The sequence below is a fragment of the Sinocyclocheilus grahami genome, unplaced genomic scaffold (genome assembly GCF_001515645.1).
Source record: "Sinocyclocheilus grahami isolate Dianchi unplaced genomic scaffold, SAMN03320097.WGS_v1.1 scaffold54.1, whole genome shotgun sequence".
In the NCBI taxonomy this organism is placed as follows: Eukaryota; Metazoa; Chordata; class Actinopteri; order Cypriniformes; family Cyprinidae; genus Sinocyclocheilus; species Sinocyclocheilus grahami.
The window spans coordinates 2,016,321-2,041,802 of NW_015505233.1; the positions used below are offsets into that span (position 1 = coordinate 2,016,321).

At 40.7% G+C, this 25,482-nt stretch overlaps 1 protein-coding gene across 1 annotated transcript in view; it reads left to right on the top strand.

The window, feature by feature from the left end:
* The first annotated feature begins 281 nt into the window (after positions 1–281).
* LOC107583625 (B-cell lymphoma/leukemia 11B-like) overlaps positions 282–25,482 on the top strand; it is a 39,068-nt gene continuing 13,867 nt past the window's right edge. Inside the window, exons 1-2 of the mRNA XM_016269912.1 lie at positions 282–288; positions 5,283–5,672. Of these exons, the coding sequence (XP_016125398.1) occupies positions 282–288; positions 5,283–5,672 (397 nt within the window). The remainder of the gene's footprint in view (positions 289–5,282; positions 5,673–25,482) is intronic.

The window sequence follows — 25,482 nt, forward strand, 5'->3', positions numbered from 1 at the left end:
TAATTGGCGCAGGGTAAATCTTTATATCTGGGCAGCATTATAAAGTCTTTCAAGATTTAAATAGGAAAATTTATGGACCCAGTAAAAAACAATATGAAATCCGTTAAATGGTGTGTGTTGTCTAATTAGGCCCTAACAGTTGCAATGGCTAAAAAACCCTCCAAAACCTGTTTGACTGTGACTTTTCATTCTGGTATCGCTACGGAAAATCTCAACAGTTCAACTGTGAGCCAAATAGCGCTGAGCATTAATGGTAGGGTTTGCAGGGTAACAGTCTAAGGATGAAAGGTACGTTAACGCGGGGCTGCTAAAGCGTTGTTACATAACTCGCAGACCTTTGTGTGTTTTGGAGGGAAAGCCAGACTGTACTGTGATCAGCCAAATACCTGTCAACAGCAATTTGGTTCCTCACAAACAAAAAGACTCCGTTAAGTATGAGTCAGAGGGCCCCTGAACAATGGTGCGTAAATCCAGAATGGAAAAGGATAAATCCAAAACTGTGTTAAGACGTGCCTTGTGATGCGTTCATTTTTGGAAGCCATGTCTTTTTTTAGTTTTATGTTTTAGTGAAATCCCATTAGTGTTCATTCTGACTCATATACTGTACATGTAGCTTTCTTAGGTTAATGAGGCTTATTTTTAACATTACCACGTTTGACTGATTTCAGGATGTCAAGGTAGCATGTGCATGAGAAATAGTCCATTTCTTGCACTTTTTTCATTCAAAAATGAAATAGAGGTATAATAGTAAGTGTCCAAAGTCGAGATTTAATTTCATATCATCCTTTTTTAGCCACCTATAAATATTATTCAGGCTTTCTTACTTCCACTGTCCCTCACTGTCTTTCTCTCCGGCTGCCAGAGAGTGCTTGATAAAGACAAATAACATTTGACATTTCGGTGGCCCTGATAGAATTATATGGAGTATTTGTTGAGGGATCAGAGAAAATCATGAGCTGTAATGTTACCTTGGTGACAGCATTGTTATCACTGGTGGATGAGAGTGTGTGTGAGAGTGTGAGTGTGTGTGACTGTGAGGAATTGCAGACTCTCACCTGTTTGCCTAGAGCAGGAAACGTACACCATCGGATCGGGCCTGCGTAGTTCAATCTCATACCTTCCGCAGAGTTATTTAAAGGAAAAGATCTCCAAAAATGAAAATTCTGTCATTTATTTATCCTCTTGTCTTTCCAAACTTGTATGACTTTCTTTTTTCTGTGGAAAGCAAAAGGAGACATTTGGAAGAATGTCCGAGCTGCTCTTTTCCACAGTTGTTTATATATTCAGTCTTCAACTGAATTTAAGTCGTTATTCACTGAAATTTTGCTTAACAATTACCGTTCTCCTTTATTCTCCTGAAAAAAAGCTGCTTAGACATTCTACACGGAAAACGTCATACAGGTTTTGAACAAAATGAGGGTGAATAATTGACATCTTGAAGCATTTAACTCACCTATGGATTAGTTCAGACTTTATAGGCAAATCCAAGACTCTGCCGTATGTTTACATGATTACAACACCTGGTGTGTGTGTGTTTGTGCATACGGGGGTCCCTTCTTTTGAAGTGCGTACTAGCGGCGTTGCTTGCAAGCAGCGTGTTTCCTGTGGTTGGCACAGACAGAGCAAAAGAAGGGGACAGAGGGAGAGAGAAAATTTCAGCTGCGCACGTTCTTTACCACTCTGGGTTTTTTCTCCAGCTGTCACTTTGATTCAGGTCTGTGCTAGACCTATGACACATTAAACTAACGCTTTCCACTAGCGCACCTCAAATTCTCTCCTACAGTACTGAGAGGCTGCAATCTCACTCTAACCTCCTGTTACGCAGTTTGAGAGCTTATAACTTATTTTTTTATTGTATAACTTATAACCTGTTTGGTGAATTATAGCTGTTTATCTGAGTCTGTTACAAATGCCAAAAATATGCTCTGTGGTTCATGTTGTCTTCTTGAACTTGTGAATCATTTGAAAATTACCTCTTCCTGTAGTAGTGTTTATTTGTGTATGCATGTGTGTGTGCGCGCCTCTGCTGGTGCAGCATCCCAGGATGCACAAATGCGTGACACACAAACATGCACGCATATTGCTCACAGTTGCAAGTACAGTTACAGATATATGTAAAATAGTTTTTGTTGTGAGACCTTCCCCAGCGATAGAGAAAATTATTTACAGGTGAGTCACAAAGTCTTCATATAAAAATATTGATTTAAATCATTATTTTTTTTAAAGCTTTAAATTAAAAAGGAACATTATTATGTAAAATGAAGATTTAAAAATTTTTATTTTTTTATTTTTTTTTAGTAAATTGTGACATTGGATATGTAGCCTCCTGACAAAAGCTTCTCACTTCTCACAAAAAATAAATAAAATAAAATAAAAAAATAACAGTTCATTTATTCTTATTACTTTCTTATTACTTCTGCCTATAACCTAATATGCAATATAATTGATTAAAAAATACTCATAGTTTAACACTTAATACCTCTATTCATAATACCCAAATATCCCAAAAAATGTCTGTGATTCAAAATAAATGAATATTAAAATTTAAATAACAAAATTATTTATTTGAAGTAAGTAACTAACAACAATGTAGCCACAGTCATATTTTTAATGCAGTGTATTGCATAGGTTGATGAGTCTCTGTGCAGGCGTTTCTCTTTATTTACATGCAAACTAATTTAATGCACAGATGGCCTGATATTGCCCGAAGGGGGTCTGTGCTCCACTCCTATTTGTCTGAGTCAGGGGGGCTGGATTTGAGGGGGGTTCAACAACCTTAGTCATCTTCAGTTATTTCCTTCAATATAGTGCAAAATCTGAAAACGGTGCCATGTGTGTGCAGATGTAATATATATATATATATATATATTTTGTAATGCTTTATTTAATCAAAATGCTTTCTTAATATGATTACAAAGTCTTTAGATGCTGTTGTTTAACAGGATGCACATCTAAAGCTGCTCTAATGTAGTGTGTATCGTCTGGAATAAAGATAAGAGGGGGTTTAATGGTTTCGTTTTCAAAGCTGCATTCTGAGCTTGACATTACAAATCTGTCCGCATTCATAATTTGGACCGTGGACAAATTGCAGATGGATGCGCAGGCTGCTCGTAATATATCATCGAAAATTAGTGGTTAGCCGGTTCCTCTGGGAGATGTAAACAGGGCTACCTGTGTTGTGTGAGCAGCGTGGTCCGTTTCTCCATCTTTGTCTCTATCGCCGTCTGTCTCTTCTCACGGCGTTTCTCAAAGAGACTTTTAGGCCTCATATTGGTGAAAAGCGTCTAAAGTGCGCAGGCCAGATTTGAAAATTAAAATGGTAATAAATGAATTCTAATTTGTGTTGTTCCACAAGGTTGTTGTTTCTTTAAAAGCATCCCACATTTGTCCTTTAGGCTCTGACAATTTGAGAATTCCTCCCTTCATTCTCCTTCCAGATTTATGTGCACTTCAAAAATCTGCACCTGCTCGCTGTGTGGCTCTAAGTGTTGCTATGGTAGTGTTTTTCTTCTTTTTTCCCCGCTTTCACCGAAATCATGCAGTGTGTTGAGTAGAGAGAGCATGAAAGCAGTGACAGGAAGCTGAAGAGTGTAAAGTGGCAGTCAGAGAGGTGTTTGTCTAGATCTTATGATTAGTATGGCGCAAGGATAAGCTGTCAAATGTAACATCAACAGAGCTGTCTGTCAGGGGGTCCCGAGGGGGCTTTGTCAAGGGCCTCTACTGTCTTTGATAAAACTGCTCTTGCACTCGGCGTTGGGCTACAAAGGGATGATTGTGGCCGCGTGCTGAAAGGTGAGGCTGAAATTTCAAAATGGAGGCAGAGGGACTGAGGTTGTCCAGCGTACTTTGTGGTTTGAGCGCCCGCCGCTCCGCGCTGTTTATCTAGGTGACAGAATCAACCAGAAGATCTGCAGGGCCTCTTGCTCTCATGGCTGCGCAAATATCTCTCACAGCCAAAAACGGAACCCTCCCTCCTTCCTTCTTGCTTTTTTTTCTTTATTTCTTCTCCCTTCAGACTTTCTGTTTCAGGTCTGGCGGTCTCATTCTCAACCTCACAAATACTGTATTGTATATTAATAACAGTGCCTTGATGTTGGGTCTCGGCCTCACATATGGATGTTTATTAAGAGTTGACTGGTTACAGGACAGAACACGCTGAACTGGAGCAAAGTGCCTCGTGTGTGGCCGCTGGGATGATTAAATTTAAGTCTGCCTTTATTTTCTGCTCTCGAAGTTTAGTGGGACTGTCATGGGACGTAGGTGAACACTTAAACGGGCCCCAACATTCATTTCCTTTATTTTAACAAGCTGCCAAATAACAAAATGCTAAATGACCTGACCCTGAACTTTTAGAAAATGTGTGATTATGTCTCAAGCTCCACGCCATTTGTATTTTATTTCAATTTCCCTCACTGATGTGCTGGTGTGTTTAAGTCTTTTTTTTTTTAATGAATTAGTTAGGGCGAAGGCGGTTAGGGATGCATGGATAGATGTAAATACAGTGGCAAATTATGAGCTAAAGATGAATCAATGTTTGTTAATGCATTTAATTTGCATAAAATGACTAGTGCATTTCTGAATGAAACTGAATATTAAGCAGGAAATAATTTAGATTGAGACTTGATTTTGTTTTTGATTGAGTAAGGGTATTTTATGTTATGCTATGATATTATTGGTTAATAATTTTTAAATAAATTTTATTTTATTACAAGCAGTTTCCCTTGTAATTCTATGATTTTTCAATTAATTTGTGTAAGAAGACAGGAAAAAGAAGATTTTAAAAAAGCATGGATAGATACAGATACAGTGACAACTTATTTGTAAACGCATGCATTAAATTTGCATGAAGTGACTTATTTCAGAGTGAAACAGAAATTAAAAAATATATAGTTATTAAATAATAAAATTAAATAAGTGGCTAGTATTTTATTTCGAATTCCCATGCTGATGTATCTGAATGAATCTAAATGCATGAAGTGACATATTTCAGAGTGAAACTGAATATTATGTGGAAAATAATCTAGGGCGGGACTTCATTGTAATTATCAGGATCTGAAATCAGGTTAAGCACATTATTTTTGGATAATATATTTCCTCACCCACATGGCCTTGGTTACATCAGCAGAAATCAAACTAATTTCAGTAGCAGAGTAAGTTATTAAGTTTAAATAAATTTTTTTTTGTTTAGACTAATATGCACTGTTTATTTGTGCACAGATGGAGCATTTGTTAAGAATTTCCTATTATCTCAAAACGCTTCTTTCTTTTGCTTTGCCCCAAAGCGGAAGCTGAGCATGTGGATGCAGGACTGGCCGTGGCTGATCTCCACTCTCACCCTCACCCGCTGCTGGATCCCAGCATGACTGGGCCTCTGCCTCCGGGCCTGGGCGACCACGACCTCCTCACCTGTGGCCAGTGCCAACTAACCTTTCCCCTGGGGGACATTCTGCTCTTCATCGAGCACAAGAAAAAGCAATGCCAGGGTCTGACGACCGGCCATGGCTGCTACGACAAGATGGCAGACCGCAATAGCCCCTCGCCGCCCCGCGCAGAGCTGAGGAAAGTGGTGGAACCGGTCGAAATTGGAATCCAGGTGACGCCTGAAGAAGAGGACGAGAGACTGTTGACGCTCCCAAAAGGAATTTGCCCCAAGCAAGAAAGTGGCCTGGCAGGTAGGTCAAACTCTCTCCAGAAAAGTTTTGAGCAGGCGTACGAAGTTGACGCTAATGAACTCACACGTTCTCTCGCGCCAGCGTGTTTTCTAATACTTATGTGCGCAAACGTACACTTAGAGCCTGCAGAGTTGCAGACAAAGGGAGACACGCACTCATTTACCTCGGTAGGACTCTGGGCGTCCTGTAGTGATTGTGATACCGCTCATCTGCGAGCCTCGAGAGAGATTGTTTTTCCTTCAGCTGATTTCATTAGGGGAGCCTACGCCGTGCAAAGTGAAACATCACATTACTGACTCAAAGCCCTAAAACCCCCTGAAGGACTCTGGTAGTTGAAACAAATTGTGCAAGACGTGACAGAACTCACCCTACTTTCATGGAGAAATCCAGCCTGAGCCATCTGCTTTTAAAGGTGAAAAGCTCATTAAAATTCAAACGCTCAAAAAAAAACAAAAAAAAAGAGGGAGAGAGAGAAAGAAAGAAATAGAGTAGGATTAAAAGAGTGAGTTTCCTATTGAATAGGGGTAAAGAGGCAGTTTAGTTTAGTCCAGCTGTAGGGAGAGAACTCTCCCAGTTATCTTACAAAACAGCGCAGTCAAGTCCTTCTCAAAGAACCCGGAGGGATCTTGGGAAATGGGTCTCATAAAATAATATTCTAGGTTGGACAAAGTTACCGGGGGAAACGCAGGGGAGCGGCTTATGACACTGCCTCGGTTTTTAATAACGTCGTTTTTTTAATGCCTCACAATCCTTATTTGCGAACGTTACCCGCGGCATCAGAGACAATTTATTCCGTGCCACCACAATGCCTCGTGTATTTAAATGTCTGTAATAATGAGGCCGCTGCTAAATTACTCAGTACCTCACATGATGCAGGCAGACTTCACTCCCAGACTGACTGACTGGCTGGCTGCTCGCACCGAGAGAGTGTTGGCGTCAGTTGTGAAATATGATGCAAGCATCCACACAGTTACGTGCAAACTGTTCCACTACAGTTCGTCGTTGATGTTTCCTTTTTTTAAAGACTGACTGGTAAGCGTGCGCTTTGCTAACCACACACACAAAAACAAACTTTAGGTCAGGGTTCAAAAACTAATGTTTTAGTGCAAAGACACACACAGATATCATTCTCATAGTTTGACTGTATTATATTATATAATTATTATAGTTTGAGCCAGTTTCACATGGGTGTTTGCGTCTCTCTTTTATCTTTTGTAAAAATATATCAATTTTTGTTGATGTAAACCTTTAAATTACTTATTCGGAATATAATAAATTTTTGTTCTTGACAATTCTCTTTTTGTAAATGTTAAAACATTAGCTTGTATTTTTAAGGATAAAAAGGAAGAAGGACACTATTCATGTTACTTTTATTGTGAATTAAAAATGTGTGATAGTATTAGATTATCCAATTAATATTATTTCAGTCAATGCCATCTAAAATGACTAAATCTCTCTTTCGTTTGTGAAAAGATCCACACTGAAAAGTAGTTTTAATCTCATTTAAACTTCAGAATTTGAAAAATGGCATATGAAAGGTGAACATTTGCCTTTGTAAATCATATTGCAGTTAGCAAGAGTAAATTTTACACCTTTTATTAATTCAGGGCTGGAGAGGGAGGCAGTTCGCCGAGAAGAATATAACGGCAGATGAAACATCCTCTGAAAGTGATTAAGACGCTTGAATGTCAGCTTGAGCATGCGGCTAAACACTCACAGGCTGCCTTGTATTCATAATTGCCTCCCAGCAGGTTAAAGTATTCTTTTATGCTAAACCTTTCCCATTCCATTTGTTCTCGACGTGAAACAGAAAATGACACGCAAAAAAACACTCAGCCACTCCGCCTTGAAAATAGCAGTGGTACTCTTGCTCGGCAAAGCACAGATCATTTTTCATGAATTTGTTTTTTTTCTTCTATAATATATCCATCCGCCAGCTTCAAGTGGAGAAATGAGAGAAAGCATGAGAATGCGGGAGAGAGAGAGAGATGTTGGAGGAAGACCACTTCTGAATCTATTAATAAGATTCCAAAAGCTAACTCTGGTCAGACCAACCTTATATTCGCAAGAGTTCCCTGCTCTTCCAGACCCTCATATCTTTTTTTTTTTTTTTAGGCCAGAGTGCATTTTGATCTTTTCATTAAACCGTCCGAGTAACCTTGACACACGAGCAATGTTGTGACAGGTCTTAAACTCCACCGCTTCATTCCTACACGTCAGCCTCCATCACATCAGCCCTCTCTTCTTGGCCTCTCACATGTGATTCACAGATAGTCCAACAGGAAGAGCATCATTTCTGGCCTTCCTTCCTGAAGTTAACGTTCCCAATATCACGGCTCATATCTTGCGTACATTACGGGCCTTTAGGAGGAAAATCATCCAAGTGATTCTTGGTTTTTGGCTGAGTGAAGGTACTAAACGGCAACTTCATTAAGTCACATATACATAACTGTTCTCTAGAGACTCCGTGATGATAACTAAACATTGTGTGCTTTGCTCCGGAAACCCTATAATCAGTCGAAAAAGACCTTGTGATAAAGTATTCTGATTACAGAAATTGCTTTTAGCGATGATTCTCCCAGTGGCTTATTCTTTATTAGTGTGTATGAAAAAGTCAACGTTATCTATGACAATACGGGACAGCCATTGAAGAGGAACCACTTGAGGGTTGAATTCAATATTTCTCGCATAAATATCAGCAGGACACAGGCTCGCTCGGCACCGTATTGTATTGCCACTTAGCGTCTTAAGTTTCAGCAGAATTTAATTATATTTAATAGCCCTAATTAAATAAAATATGACATTCTGCATACCCTCAGGCGATAGGAGCTGCTGCTGGGGGCATTGGGAGGGCTTGGTTTGCATGCACGAGCCACTAGAGCCCCTCTCGTGTCACACAGCTAGGTTAAAACAGTTCAGTGGCACTGAAAAAGAGGGCCCTGAGATGGCCGACATAGCTGGCTGTTGCCACTGTGCACCATTAAGCAGTCCAAATGTGAAATACATACGTAAATAAACAAATAAATAAGACATTTACCACCCCTTAATGCATCTAGATGGCTTATCCTGCTGAAGCTGGCCAGGCATTTAATGGTACTTGTTATTTCATTATAGATCTCAGATAGAGGTGCTATGAACCACGGTGCATTGTACTGAGCAGGTTCGCTGTGAGGATGCATTAATTAAAGAGCAATAATTTAATATGATCTCATGAACCTGAAACAAAAGGATTATGAGATAATATTACGCATAAAATCTTAGAATAGGTGTTTTTGGTTAAGGCAGGCTCTGGTCAAGTTATTACATATTCATGTCTAAATACAGCTGGAGTAATCAACATTCTTCAGGGAATGTAAGCTTCCTCTTCCATCTCTTTTATTTTGCCTATGGATGTTTAATTCTCCAAATCTGCTTTTGAATTCGCAGTCACTGACTTTATGACATATAAGTGGTCAGATGCAAAATTTGTACGTTTTAAATATGCATGTGTGATGGTGGAAGGAAAGAAGATTGTGCCAAGCTCTGTTTGTCATCTGTTTGTTTGTGTTCTACAGCATCCAACAGGGATGGTTGTGTTTTAGTTTTTCAGGAAAACTGAATCAGATGTGGTGTAAATAAAGAGCGTAAATAAAGGAGTGTTTGGTGTTGGTTGTAATCAAGCTCTTCTTGGTGTGCATGTGTGGTGATGTAGCCATGTACCATTCCAAACCAATGTTGCATTTGAGGTTGGCTTAAATATCAGTATGAAAATAAGAGTGTCAAATAGAAAGCAAACATTTTCTTAAGGGTTTTGATTTGTCCATATATATTTGGTTGCACTACTTTTTTGATCGTTTTGATTTTATTTTATTTATTTATTTATTTTTATTTAGTCATATTATGTTGACTGACATCCAAGACGTAAAAAAAAATCACATTTAATCACATATTACACTAGTCACATTTCGTTATGCAAACAGGTATAAGAAGCAAGACTAATCGGAATTCGGTATGCAATACTCTGTCATCGCTGTTATCATCGGAATGTTGAACATTCTATCAATGTTACTCTTTTTCAATATTAAAAATATAAAGTTTACACAAAACAACAACAACAACCAAAATCTCAAATGATCTAAAACAAATATTTTAGATCATTTGATTTATTAATTTTTGATAATTCAGATTATTTGTTCAAATAAAGTTTTGATGTTAATGCATGTTAAGCAGTTTAGCAGTTAATTGAAGTTTAATACCTAGGGCTATCAGTATTGAGGAAGGAATAAACATAAATATATTGTTGTTGTTATTAAAAAGTGACTATAAAATGCCATACAATTGCATTAGTGCTCAATCTAAAAGCTCACAGCAGGCTGCACCAGTTAGCTCGCATTCTGTCACCATAGGAACGCCAGGTGGCCACGTGGTGAGATGGTGGACATGTCTTTTGCCATGATGGGCCCCTTTTTCTGTCAAAGTTTCACTCTCTCTCTCTCCACTCACACCATCCTAGCACACTCACACAGCTTTACACGTCTAACAAGTGCTGCGACGGGGAGTTATTTCTGACCCTTGGCTCACCAGATCGTCGCGGTGAATATTTCATGAGACATGCTATATTTATAAAGAAATTTACCTCAAACACTTTCCTCTCTCACCCTGCCTCTCCTTGAGATTGATCACACCGCTGGGCCCCTGTCACTTCGGAGCCCACACCTGCCATTAATGCCGTCTCGAGTCTAGTGCCAGAACCATTTGTAGGTGTTATGCAAATCGATTCATCAGGAGCCAAAACGCTTGATGTTTGGGGCCTGACATCCTCAGTATCAGCATATTTGATGGTCACAGATTCATTGTGAATGGTAATTAAATGTGCTCTGTCTTTTTTTTTTCAACTTCATTAAAATTTTTAAAGCGTAAAGGAATACATCTCAGTACTTGACATAATAGAAAATATGTGTAAAACAGACCCCAATCTTATCAGTAGTATTAAGGGTGCCACCATGTTGAGATCACATGACCAGCTGAATACAATCACATTATTACATTATTTTAATAGACACTTTTGCTCGCAGAATAAATGAATCGTGGGTGACTATGCACATTCTGCTTTGTTTACTGAAAACTTTAGCACAATGCTATACAGTACAACATAAAAAAAATAAAGAGTGCATCTTTAATTATTCAAATATGCAAATTGACTACATTCTATTTATGGAGCGTACTGTAAAATATTAGCAGTGTACTGAGTGATAAAATGTGGTTATTGTATCTCAATAGTGAGATTGTGGTGTATCTCTCATCTCAGAGCTTTTAATGCACTGGAGAATGATCTGGTGCTGGCTTTAGTGAGACTGAGCCTGGCCAGCCGGTTCCTGTTACCTGCCCTCACTTCCTACCTATTTTTGAGATTTTGCCCAGAAAGATTTGTTTCAGAGTTTCACTTGCAGTGGTGTGGTGCCAGCATGGTTTGCCAGCTTTGTAACTGTGCATGATGTGCTTTGTTTCGAATGTTAGCATTTATTTAGATTTCATCTTTGTTTGTTATTAGGCATTAGGTTGACTATGTAGGCTTCATGGTTTAGTCTATCTTGCATGTACAGTTCACATTTTCTCTGATGTAATGTCTAAATTCAATATTTACAGAGGGGAATTGAGAGAACATGCGCTGCCCATTAGATGTTTAACATTGTTGTAAAGCAGACTGAATTTTGAGTACATCAGAAGATGGTATATTTTTCTTATTTTCTGCCCAGCAGAGATGAACATGCACAGTCCAGAATAAACAGATATTTGGATCCTCCCTCGCTGCGCAGAACATCTCAATTGAGAGTACATGTCCCTCTCTCAGAATCAGCATATACACTGGGAGGGCTCTTCAATAAATAATGACACAACACAGGCGCAGAGATATCGAAAACATGCTTCCATAATATGACACACATGCCATTTTTTCAATTAAGATTCACAAAGGCTTGGCAGGAGGATGGTCTGCCCTGGTGCAGAGGCTATGCCTGAATCAGTGTGCACAGATAGATGTTTGATTTAATATGTTGCCTCAGATACAGTTCTCTTGCTGGTCTTCTTGTTTTATTCACTTTCAGTTGTTTCAATAAAGCCTGAAGTCAGACCAAGCGGCTGTTTTAAAGTAAAAAAAAAAGCCAATTTTTGTCTAGTTTCACCATTTTTTCCTCATGTTTTTAAATGTCTGCATTAGCCACATTAGCTATTGGTTCAGACTTATAATGCAGCATTTGTCTTTTTTCCCCCCATATGTGCATTTTAAATTTGCAGCCTGGATAGTACTTTGAATGTTGCATTGAGGTGCAAGCAAACAAGCAGGGACTTTTTGTCATGTTTTCCTGGACTAGATGTACATTGCACCTTTTAAACTTATTAACACTTAAGATTACCATTCACATTTGCATTAATAGTTTGTTTACTGACTTAACATGCTACATTTGCACTTTTGCATTTGAAATAATTAGCATTTTTACAATACTGCAACACATAATCAAGCTTGCAAAATCAATTTGAGAGCTATTAGTTTCGTGGCCGTCAAGTAAAGTAGAGTGTCTGGTTTTAACGATATCTATCTTAATCGGCGGTTGATTGCGTGGCCCTCTGCGGCTCATGTCAAACCATCCTCCATAGTTATGACACAGCCTTACATGCTGCTAAAGCCGTTCCCTTTGGTGAACCAGACTTTAATTTCTTCCCTCCTGTGTGTTTAATCCACTACTTCAAAATTCAGCAAAGTGCTACCTTTACTTAGCTTTTGAAATGCCTTCCAAATCCTTGCATTTGGGTCATGTCCAGCAGCGGCAAGAACAGGAAAAGCCAGGAGGAGTGAGAAGCTGAAAACGAGAGAGAGAGAGAGAGAGAGAGAGAGAGTAAGTGAGAGAGAGAGAGTGAAAGAACGAGAGAAAACAGTTTTAGTCATTAATAGACCATAAAAAAGGAAAGCTGCATCCATGTTCTTTCAGCATCTTGAAATCCTTTTCAGATTTTTGCCTCGTTGCTTTTTTCAGTTAATCACTTTGCATGCACTCATTTAAATATTAAAATTTTCTTTAATCATCAAAGGCAGTGAGCCTCATGCATATTCATATTCGCACCCCCCCCCTCCCCACGCTTCCCCCAGAATTACAGGTTCATTACCTCGCTCCAAAGCCAAACAGTCATTACCAAGAGCCAGCTTTTTAATTGCGGATGCCTGGCCATCATCGCCTTACTGCTAAGATTTAAACTTCCATAAGAATATAAAAAAAAGATTTCCCAAGTTCAAAATAACTTAACATACTTGTTATACATTCTCTGTGCCTTGGAAAAAAGTACAGAGTCTAAGAGAGAGAGACCGAGAGAGAAAAACCTGTTCTTTGGCTGGAGCTCTGAATATTTGTCAAGAGGCTTGACGAAAGTTGCATTTGCATAATGACTTTGTAGTTCTGCATTAATAAAATTTGCATATGAAGCCGTGTTAATTACTCCTGATCAGGCTTTTTTGCATTCATGCATGGTAATTTTCTGCGACTTGCGAGAATTGATGTCCTGGCGTCAGGGCTGTGATTGGTGGCGGTGGCGCTTGTGGATGTGGGGATTTGTGTGTGTGTGTGTTTGCGTATTTGTGTTTTTGGGTGGGGGGGGGTCAGGAGGGGATGGCGTCGGATGTACCGGAGAGAAAGAGGAGATGGCACATTTGTGTGTTTGTGCGGGCCTCTTTATTGCATCGCTCTCTTGCTGTTGTCTCAGATATCTCCTGTAATTGGTCTAAGAAAAAGAGCAGTCATTTAAACGGCTTTCTATGTAATGAAATGTCATAAAGCAAGCAGAAGAAAACAGCCCCTCAACCGCAGACAGGCATTTCAAATCTATTGTTTGGCCTATTTATTTCTAAACAAGAAGACTGTTCTCTGCAATAGAGGGCTTCGGTGTCTTTACCATCTGAATGGAGGACGTTGGGAGAATAGAACTAAAAATAGGATCGTTTACCTTCTTAATTTTCATTTTGTTCCCGATCTTCCTGTTTTCTTCCTCCTCCCCCCTTTTTAGTTTCACACCTGATTGGTTTAATCCGTCTTATTGCTAGTATGCAATTAAGTAACATGTTTACGTTTCGCTTTCTTTTCTTGGTTTACTTAGCGTCAGCTTGTGATCTCTTTTCCTCCTTGCAAACCTGATAAAATGTTTCTAAATGCGGTGTCTTTTTACTTGCTTGTGTGTGTGTGTTTTTTTTTTAAATAACTGAGTATTTTATCTTTGAAATGAGCTCCATTTATTCAGTCCTTAGGGATTTGCCTTAATTTAAGCATATCAATTTGTACACTTTTCACTAATGTTACCTTTCCACTGATTTTTCTTTTCCCTTTGTCAAAGCCCTGCTGGGTTCAAGAATTTGCCTATGGAATTTTGGCCCCTAGCTTGTGGTTTGGCAAAGGCATCACACGACAATGTGTGTGTGTGTCCGGTTGTGTGTGTATGAGTGAATGCCCCTTGCTAGCAAGACTGAGAAGTGTATATGTGAGTTTCTTTCTCTCCTTTTCTTTTTCAGAAACCGGTGGTCTCCTTGTCATTATGATTTAGCGACAGAATTAAACACAACTTTTACCAGCATGAGGATTCTGGGGCTGGTTCCAAAACAAAGAGATGTGTTGTGAGCCAACAGACGCTCAGCATATGAGCCCTATGCTGCAGTGCACAGAGTGTGTGACGGCTCTGGCATACCTGAAGCCTGGCGCTTTCTAAATGCTGCCATGTGTGCCATCAGTGTTGTGATAATGGCCGAGAGAAACTTACAACACCGCTAAACCCTCAAGGGCAGCGTAATCATAGCCAGTCAATCATCCCACTCATATTACATGCATCAAATGAGACCTTTAACATCAGAGCAAGTGATTTCTTTGAGGAGGAGGAACTAAATTGTATGAAATACTTGAAAAAAATAAGTATTATTAATTAGAAAATTATATATTATTAATTTAGGAAAGCAGAGTTGAGCCAAAATGGGCTCTCTTTCAATTTGTGTGTTGGAATTTGAATTGAATTGGCCACACCCCACAGGAAGTTGAATTGGAATGACAGGAAGAGGAATGTACTGAACTGTAATTCAAATAAATACAACCCAGGATTTTTTTTTTATATATACATGTACATTCACACTGGCCCACAAATTTAATTTATTCAATGTAATAAAAAATCTTAACCAAATATGAACCAATATTAGCCAATGTTCAAAGTTTGTTTTTATTTATTTCAGTACATTTTAATTCTACTTCCTCACATTTTAAATTTAAATTCAGCATTCTTTCTGCTGCCTCAATTCACCCCCAAATAATTTGCAGTTTATCGTTTTTGTCACAGATGAGGGACTAACAGACTTCCCAGCGATCTGTAAAGAAGTAAACAATTCCCTCCTACTGTAATCGTGAGAGTGTAATCTTATGTGCTTTGGACTGCGTACAAGCTTTAAGAGGTTACTATATCCCACATGAAGACATCAAACAGTCCCTGTGCCACTTTGTGGCTGTCGTATGGCGCGATTTTAGTCTCTCCCGACCACAGGCAGGGAATAAACTTGTCACTAATTTGGACTGTGAGCGCTGGCAAGGCTCTGTGCACACGCTGGTGGCTTTCGCCCTCACGCTGGCCTTTGTTTTATTTATTTTTCCATTTCTTTTATTGTCAGCAGAGATGTACACAGCACACAGATTTCTCCTGCATGGCTCGTGCGGAATTATTCAAGGTAACCAACAGCTTTTAAATCCTCTTAAGATTGTAGAGTTGAAGCCACTTCTCAAAACCAAATACGTATAGGGTGGTATTTTGTATTTATCTTCATTTGTTTAGCCCCGTCCTCCTCCTGCAGGTTTGAAAGCTGCAGCGCTATTCAGGAAAACTGAGCACCTTCCCGGCTCGCCTTTTGCATATCGTTACAGAGGCTCCATCAAACTGACAGTGTTTGTTTTGTGAACTAGTCTCCATGAAGATTTGAATTTGTAAAGCGGGGGAGATGCTGGGGACGAGAGCGTATTGTAAGCCCCTCAGGCTGGGTCTAAGCAGGCCTAGATGGCAGTCCCTGTATACCTCCCTCTAAAGCCGCTTTGGCAAAAGTGGATTGGCGCCACAAACAATGGGGCGGGTGTAGAAAGCAGTGGACAGGATGGGATTACCAGGTTAGTGCAGGTTCCTCCCAGCGTTTGCACATTCTCCTGGGCCGTTCAGGCTTTTTGACATGGCGCGTCTGAGGGAATTAGTCCATCTCGCCGGTTTAAATCCGAACCGTCTAATGAAGCCTCTCAAGCCTGGAATACTTCCCACAAAAGGGTGTTGCCATTTAGCAGGAGAAATCACCACTTAACAAAAGCTAATTTTTCCCTCTGTTAGCTCGGGAGGATTAGGGGCCAGCGGTTGAATAATACAAAGTTTGTGGATCATGCGGAGAGGTGGGGGAGAAGCTTTTAAGAGTGAAATTAAAGCCCGGTGACAGTCTTTGGAGGGGATGTTTGTCACTGTTGAAGGTAGGAAGCGTGGCGGAGTGCGTTCGGAAAGACCGGAGCGCTCTATGGAGATTGCGTGCGCTGGTGTGCGCGGGCGGGAGGCACAGCTTGACGAATGCGTGTTGATCCCCTTGTTTAGGGGGTTTAAAGTCTACCCAATTTCACATGCTAACGGTCGCAGAGCAGGCCCCAGACATTCCATCCTGCCAGAGTGATGGCTCTAGCCACTTTAAGCTGAAATGCATCCTGCAATATTGATATTTGTTCCCCATGGACTTCTCTCTCTTCCCCCCTCTGCCTCTCTTCCCCTTTGCTTTTTACTGTCCTCTGTCTTTCTTCTTTTGAAACCCCAAATGCCAGGCCTGTATGGATATGGCAGACCTATAATCATGCTTCTCTTACAGTAATTGCTCTCGTCTGTGGAGTTTAGAGAAAGCGCTCTATCAAAGCGCTGGCTGGAGCAGGGGATCACGCGCTGGCATCTTTTGATTGTCCCGTGAGGCGCTCTCAGGTTAACCCTTTCCCTCACCTTTCACCGTGACTAACCGATTGGCGTTCGGTGAGTCTGCAACAGTTTCCAAACTTTCCGGCCACCCGTCCCTGTTTAGGTTTGGCACACGTAGCTTTCAAGAGTTTATTTTGTTCCTCTGCGGGTGAATTCTGGTGTTACTTTACTATTTACTCTACACGCGGGACTATCTGGGTGGCAGCGTCGTGAAACTGGAGCAAGTGTCTGCTTTCACCGAATGTCGCGTTCCCCCCGATTACTCATCAGAGGCTCAGGCTTGTGCATTTAATCCAACCTCTGTCTTTATCAAAACACAATAAGCTCGATGAAACACATCAAATTATTCACCTCGAAATTGCATGAAAACAGTGGCCCCTTTAATCTGTTAAAATAATATGGCTGCCCATGCTAGCGTTTTCCTCGCTTAAAATCAATTGGATTACTTTTTGAACTCCTGAAAAACAAAAATCGGCAAATAGCTGCGCTTGTCTGATAACTTCATATCTTTGACAAAAGCCGCTGTTGTTGCAACCTGTTGGAAGGCCAAAACCACCCATTGGCAGGCTAATTCATTTGCTAGCTCAAGGACCTTTTTGCTGTAAACAATGCTGGACCTCAGCCAACGGCAGTCACTTATTGTGCTTTAATACACGTCCTTCTGATTAGACGCAGGAAAATAAATCACTTTCTTCAGCACTCCAAGCCACCAGAGAAACCCGCCGGTTAATCCAGGGAAATTGCTTGTGGCGGTTGAGTGGAGTAGAGAAGAGAGTCTTGTTATTTTAAGATGGCACCCCTGTTGTCTGTATAGAAAGGTGTTAATGCACCTGGCATGACTTGAAGGAAAAATTGAAGATGAAAGGCATATCTTTCAGGTAATTGTTACCCTCTCTAGCCTCCTAATTAGGCCAGAGTTTTCTTAGGAAAGCATTATTTGCATATGGGCAGTTAGGCAGTTGTTGTGTTAGACCACCCTGTTCACTTACCTCCATGCTAAGTCTTTACGCTGTGTCTTTATGTGCAGAATTGTCTTGTGTCCCAGGTGACCATGTCTTGGTCGGGAGAAATCTGTAGACCCCCGGCTGGGAGCATCGCTCTGTCCACAGTCTGTGGCCCCTGTTGTTGGAAGAGGATGCCATGTGGAATTTTGCCTCTGGCTGAATTTTGGCCATCTGCCTAATTTGAAAGTGAGAGGTAGCATGTGAAATTCAATTAAACGGAGGCTAATGCATCAGCCCAGTTTAATTGGGGCTGGAGAGTCAACTTTCTCTCTCTTTTCGCCAATTCAAACATCACTTCCCTCGATGGCACTAACCGATCTTCTCTCTCTCTGCTCAGTTGGGCTCAGAAATCAGATAAGTATTGCAAGGCTAAATGAGCATCATTAAAGTTAATCAGCAAAGCTGAAATAAAGCGGAAGGTAATCGGCCTCGTCCTTAGATGGTAGTGATATCAATCAAACCTGTTTAAACCTGAGGTGTGAAATGAGTGGTGTGAAGTCGGTCAGTAAATCTAAGCAGCTCTTTTATTTAACATTCTGCTAGCTAACTTTTTCACAGTGACCTTACAATACATTTCCTTGTTAATCAGTTTTTAGTGTTGATTCACAGAGCTTCATCACCTTATCCCATGTCACGTGACCATGGTTTTGAGTGACCCTGTCAAGACGGTGTTGTCTGTGCAATTACAACCTTCAACATCTAAAATGTGTGCCTGGCCATCCCAACTGGCACTGCTCCTTGCCTGCCCCCTGCACATTTCTGCGTACACATCACAGGGAACTTTTATAGTGCCCTGCTCTCTTTGTGAAGGGATTGCTGAATGCCCAGCTTTTTATAGTTACATTTAAAGGGAGTTGGATGCCTGGCCCAGCTGGGGCTCATTATGGTATACGCCATCCAAAAATGCACGTGTAATTAATTCGCTCACACAGGCCCCCATCTTCCCTCGTAGCTTCGGCTCCCAAGACCCGCCTGGCCTCCACTCTGTGCTACTTCTACATCTCTGAAGGACTCCTTGGCGGACCGCACAAGTCTCTGCTCACGATCAATAACCCAGCAGAGCAATAACATGCATGTGGATCACCCTCTAAAATCCAAGGGTTGCACTGGCAGAAAGCACTTGGCTTTTAGTAATTTCCCGTTGATGTGGAATAAAAGAGAATGAATCATTATCCTTTCAGTTTGCACAATGCCTTTTTTTCTCCGTCTCTTTTCTTGCAGTCCTCTTTGGGTGTTTGAGACACTTTGACATTATTTCAGGGCTATACTCAGCCATAACAGAGCTGGAATCAAGGGAAGACGGTCCGTTTTGGCTCTTATTGTGACATCGTTCCCAGGCAGTGATGTAAATTCTCTCAAATGAATTGAATAGCTCAGCTAATGCAATTTTTTGAAGTCCGTTTTTTCCCTCTCTGCCGAGGCAGTGCCAGAAACCATTGCTCTCTTTGACAGTGAGCATTTTCCAGTTTTCTAGTGTCTGACTGTCTCTGTTCCAGCTCTCCTTGATGGCATGGACTGAGGCAACCTAGTTAAACGTTTTAGCGGGTTTACTTTCTCATTTGCTAAATCCACACTGCACTTTGTACCACTAATTTGACTTGTACATAAAGTGAGGAGTTAAAACTGGTTAAAGCTAGAGAAAATGTGTCATGCTAGTGTTTTGAAACATGCAAGCTGGTTTCTGGCTGGTAATTAGTTGGTTGACTAGCATTTTGTACCAACTTATGACCAGCTAAACCCACAGTACCATGTTCCAAAACAAATATTTACCAGCTGGATTTTATTGGAGATTGTTATTTTGCAAATTCTAATAGGGGTTATTCATCCAAACTGGAGTGTGAGAAAGTGATGGTTTTCATATCGTTCCAAACTTGTTTTTGTTCATTTAATGAAAGTCATTGGGTCTAAAACTACACTGGACCCCACTGATTTTCACTGTATGGACAACTGGGACATTTTTCAAAATATCGTATTTTGCGTTTCACAGAAGAACGAAGTCATACAGGTTTGGAACGTCACCCTAAATTGAAATGTTCAATTTAGGGTGAACTATCCGTTTAAGATTCACCAAATTAACTAGCTATCTCAGGGCCTCAGGGTACTATTAGTGCATGTACTGTACCAGGTCCAACAGAACAAACAATCCCTTGAATTTAGTCCCAATGTTTATAACATGCTAGTATGTCAATGGTCGACCAGTTAGAAGCGAGGAGTTGATATTTAAAGTTCTTCCTTCGCTGAGGACCAGGTTTTGGGAGGAGAGATGGGGGCGTTCGAGAGCTCTGTTTCTGGCAAATGAAAACAGATTGGACTGGTTATGGGAGAGGGCCTGGTTTCAGTTATACTGGAGACAGGCGTACTGTGTGAATGCCATACCCCCCACTACCACCACCCTTTCCTCCATTTACAGTCTCTGACATGTTTTTTCCAGCATTACGTTCTGCTGTGCTCTTTTCTTAAGCTTTTTTTTTTAGCTTTTTTTCCAGCCCCCTTTTTCACTTGGGAATTAAACAGAAGGAGATCAGCTCAAGGCTCCTGTAATCATGCTCACCATTTTGAGACATTTATTTTTGTTGTCAGGGAAAAATTGGTCGCAAAGAGTTAAAATCTCACTCACAAAGAGCATTTGCAAGCATGTGGTTTGACACGCTGAGCATGCCAGGGTTCATGCCACTGAGAGTTATGTGATTATCATCATCTCTTTGACATTGGGGCCATTTTACAACTTCGACTCACGGTTATAATCATCCCATGAGAAAATGTTTTCTTTGTGCTGACAGGGAGGGGTACTTTGTTTATGCTGACTGGAGCACAGAATTTCTCTTATTATTTTGTCTAGTTGAATGCTCTACAGACAGGGATACCAAACACTGCCTTGGTAAGGCAGACCTGGCCCCCTTCGAACGTGAATTTTAAAAACTCCCGGCCTGTCAGTACACAAACCTCTGTGTTTTGTTTGCTAATTGAAGCTACATCATCCTCCGTCTTTGGTCTGGCTCAATGATTTAAATATTTCATGCAGTTTGCAGAAAGGCTTTAGTTACAGTCTTTTTTGTGTGTTGCTCTAAAACAACATTTACATTCAGTTGCAGTGCAGTCGAGTGCCACGGAAATGAAGTACTTGTGCAATTAGTACGTTATTGCTAGCCGTTCCTCCCTGGTCTGAAGTACAGAGTGGGCTGGGACACAATGGCTGGCGCGATTATTGGGGGCATTTGGTATGCCTGATTACATTTTACAGGTGCTTGTTAAAGCGAGCCTTTCACACTCCCGACTGCCTGATGATAGGAAGCACCTCTCGCACAGGTCATGTGTTTATGTACGTGCGTATGTGTATGTGTGTGTGTTTCCACCACTCCTGAGGTCCAACAGCCTCAGCTGCCCCCTGTCTCGGAGCAGTCCATCAGCTGCAGCTTACGTGTGATCAGGTCCTTATAAGGGCCGTTTGTGATAGAGGACACACATCCTCCCCCTTTCTTCAGCCCCTGGATTCCTACTCTAACCCATGTCTGGTCTGAATCTGCAATTCCAGGACACAGCGCACAGGTTCTCTCTGACTCTCAGCAGTGTAAACACAGAGACCTCGGCCAGAGCGCATGGACGCTGCCTCTGAAACCACATAAACACACTCACAGGTTTGTTCATGTATACTTATGAGTTGACTGCTAATGGTTTTAAAGGTGCTGTTAATTGTTGTTAGCCTTTCTGGAACGTCTATTACTACACATTTATGATTAGCAGATAGAAAGTTTCTGAAAAGTTCCAAAAAGATCTGCTTGGATAAAAAAAAAAATGCAATCAGCTGTTACTGTTAGATAATAATAGGGACATTATCTATGTGCCAACACTCTTACAGCACCTTTTAATTTAGCTAGTTACTCCAGACTGACCACAAAAGGTCTACCTGTGTCCTAAAACCTTTGGGAGTTTTTGAACTCAAATAAGATATTATTTAGTCTATTTATGACAACAGTGAGGGAAGTGAGTGAATTTACACTAGTGAGGCAAATGCTCACAAAAAGTATATTTTTGAAGGTAGTAAGGGATTTAGCTGTTCTGTTAGTATGATTATGCTTCATAAGATATCTGCTTATTTTTCGGATGCAAGCATCACCTGGCTTCATGCACCCCACAAAATGCACCTCTCTCAAATTTCTCCTAAGCTGGCATCTCTGCACCAAAATTGCTGGGTAAATAAAGGTGCCCAACCACAAGCCAAAACCTAATTTTTGCTCTGCCGTGGGAGACGTTTTTACACCCACTACTGGGGCCGAGTATAAATGTGTTTAGGAGTCCACAGACCGATCAGTGAGGCAGATGTTTGAATCACCTTCCTCATACATTAGTCTGACAATTGCAGGAGTCAGTCAAGAAGTAACTCAGGATGCTGGATTTATCTATAGCAGATAAATCTCTGCCCATATCGCAACAGTTTCACAAGTTCCTTTTTAGTTCTTTGAAACAACAGAGCATTTTTTATATAGTTCAGAGGTTGCTCTCTCAATTAAGCTAGATATCCATTTTGTCTCTGATATTTCCCCTAAATTTACTTTAGGAGAAATAAAAATAGAATAAGAAATTATGCAGTTTATGCTATACAGTTGTTATAAATTGGATTTGATTTGCATAGGCCAGAAAATGTGGTTTTGGAAGAATTTGATGAGGAATGTTTGAGTTAATATTGCATTCCGTGATTTTAGTTCTTCTGGTCAATTGGAGCACAGTTTGTGACATTTTCTACTGGATACTTAATAATTATTTGATTTATTTATTAAATATGTATCAATACATTTTTACAGGTTATTGTGTGGATGTAATGGCAGTGGCTGTGCCCCAAAAGACTGGAGATTCATTACATCACACAGAGCCAGAGAGAGAGTTGAGCCAATAAGCGAGGCATATCATGTGGGGATGCTCCCTCTTGGGCCTGTACACTTTGGACCCTCTCACTCTGGCATGAGGGCAGACTGAAGAGGCTGTCCAAAAATCTGTTGGTTTGTAGTCCCGTGCAAATCAGGCTTATGGTGCGTTCAGAGTGGAAGCACCAGTCATGGCATTGATGCAAAAAACACGGTTAGACAAAAACATGACATGAGTGGCAACAAAACAAACATCCTCGCTTTAAACATTTAGACCATGATTTAACAATTATTACAATTGTTAATATGCACTAAATGGATGAGATTATCCGTAATTACCTTGCCAGTCACTTGTGATGTTTTTGTTTGATTTAGCGCCCAGGGTTGTGCGGCATTCAGAACTGAATTAAGAATGCTATTTTTAATTCTTGAATTTGAATTGAGGTAAGCAGAATTGCAATTGGAATATAAGGAAGAGGAATTTAACTAAAATGTAAAGAAATTCCATGTAACTGTACTTTATTTATTAGAAAAACTATTGGTTTGTCAAAGATTTGTTTGAGCTTAAAAAAGCTTTGAAATTTAAACATTCTGAATTTGACCTAAACTGGTTGGTCCCTAATCTCAGCATTAGCATTTGCTTTGACTAAATATTTCTATTGATTCTGTTCTTAAGTTTTAAACTCCCAACATTTGCAATTCTGAGAAGTTCTCTTTTGCATTTTGAGGCAGGTACGAGCAGGCAGGTGAGGCTGGTGCTGCTACTTAAGACCTGTGTAGCAGGATTAGGAGGTTTGAATTGCCCCCTCCCCAATCTCATCTAAACGCTGCCCACTTCCTCACTCCCCCCCTTCTTCCCAGTGCTGACCAGCCTGATGCCGATGTTAAGCCATGTCTGTCCCATTCACCTCTAATCCTTTTAATTTGTTAACATGACACAGGCTTTCATACACAGAGCTGCTGACTTAGGCCTTCCGTATTAGCTCAGGTTCCTCATCCAGAAACTACTGAAAGCATCTACCTTTTCCACACTGTCGTACACACATGGCTACACTTGCACACGGGCACACTTATGGTAATTTTAAAATCTTATTTAAAAGCTGCTGTTCTCCAGAGGGAGTAAATCCAGTGGACTGGTAATGACAGTTTGACATCCACCTTTCCCCCGTCCGCAGAGAGGATGAAGGGAGATGAGACCTTCTGTTCTCCTCTAGCTCCCTCTGCTTGACAGTGACCCAGCGAGCCATGGTTTCCTGACACGATGTTCAAAGTTCTGACCCACACGCGCATGTTTGCACACACTCCCTGCCTATCTACCGCTGGCCTGTTTTGGAATGACATGACCTCATTGGAGAGAAATTGTTAATTCTTCTCTCTGCCTTGCCACTTTGCTGTCACTGGGTGAGTTAATGAATTTAATACATTCTGATTTTCCTAAGCTGCTCAGGGTTCATTTAAATTCATAAGAAATAATGGCAGTAACCCTTCAGCTCCGTACCCCCTCCCGACCTGCCTAATCCTTGCCTCCCCTAATCTCACGTGAGGAGATGGGCCGCGGCGCTACCACATGCACCCGGATTTCGCTCCCCACGGCAGAGGAGAGGAGAGCGCATCTTTGTCAGTCAGGGGAAAAGCTTTAACACAGACAGTCATATAAATGTCAGTTCTCACGGTCACGCACTTTTCCTGTCAGAGTTGAATATAAAAAACATCCTTTGCGTGAAATTATGACAGGATAATGGACGTTCATGTTGGTTTATGGGAGTAGAGGTTTTGCCATTTTGTAAGGGCTCCGTGCTCCACCTTAAGCACAAGTCGAAATGGCTAATCACTTGTGGTGAATGTTTTTGAGAACTCTTAGTTTCAAACTCTGACTTTATTTACTGTTTGCTGTTAAAGAAGATCTAGTGCTTGCAAAAATGTCTAGGTAGCCCAGCAGTTCGCACCTTTAGCCATGCTATTCATGTGGCAGATACTAGATTGAAACTGCAAAAATTCTACTCTTAACAAATATTTGTGTATTATTTTCCAGTTAAAATATCCCAAAAATTAGTGAATGTATCTTTAATACGAGTATATTTTGTGCTATTTCACTGACATATTTTAAGTGTGAACAAGCTAAAATCAAGACAAAATACACTTTTAGTCAAGATGTAATCCATAAATAATTTTTATAAGTTCTAATATTTAATTCAGGTGAATATATCTTGTTTTAAGGATTTTTTTGGTATTTTGATTACTGCATTATGACTTCTTTCTTCCTATCACTTCCAGTCCTGCTTATAAATACAATTGGCGATAATGACAAAATACAATAAAGACAAGATGTGACATATTTAGTTAACAGAAAAAAGGAAAAGATAGGGAGAAAAAGGGGGTGAAAAGTAGTGAAGTAGTATTGTCCAAACTGCTGAAGTGTGTTTATCCTCTTGAACTCAACCTGTCCAGTTGGGGATTTGGCAGATAGGAGGCAGAGAATGTAAAGCAGATGTTAGCTGTGGGAAATGGCTGTGCACTGTCCAGTCCGGGTCTGCACTAGTATGTCAAGCAGGCTGTAAAAAACAGCTGCTTCTAGATTCCTTCGCCTCATTTACACTTAGTAAATCACCCATGATTCCCTGCTCCCCTGCTGAATGCTATCTCTCCCCCTCAGATCTGCCCACTGTCTTTGTGGCAGACGGTGCTGTCCCCGCTGAGCACGCTCTGAGATGCGTAACTTTGCGGCTAAGGACACCGCTGCTCTTTACGGCACTAGTTCACGATTATCTCTCCTTTCCGAGACTTACAGAGCAGGTGTAGCTCTTCCTACAAGCATACGTCACATGCGTAAGAGCGTGAAGCGTTCCTCCATACGAGAGGAAACTGTGGGCAGGCACAGTTCTGGCTCTCTACAGCTTTGTTCGCAGCAGCACAATGCGCCGGGACTGATTTGCATGTAACTGTTGCCTCCGATTTGCCATGATAGTC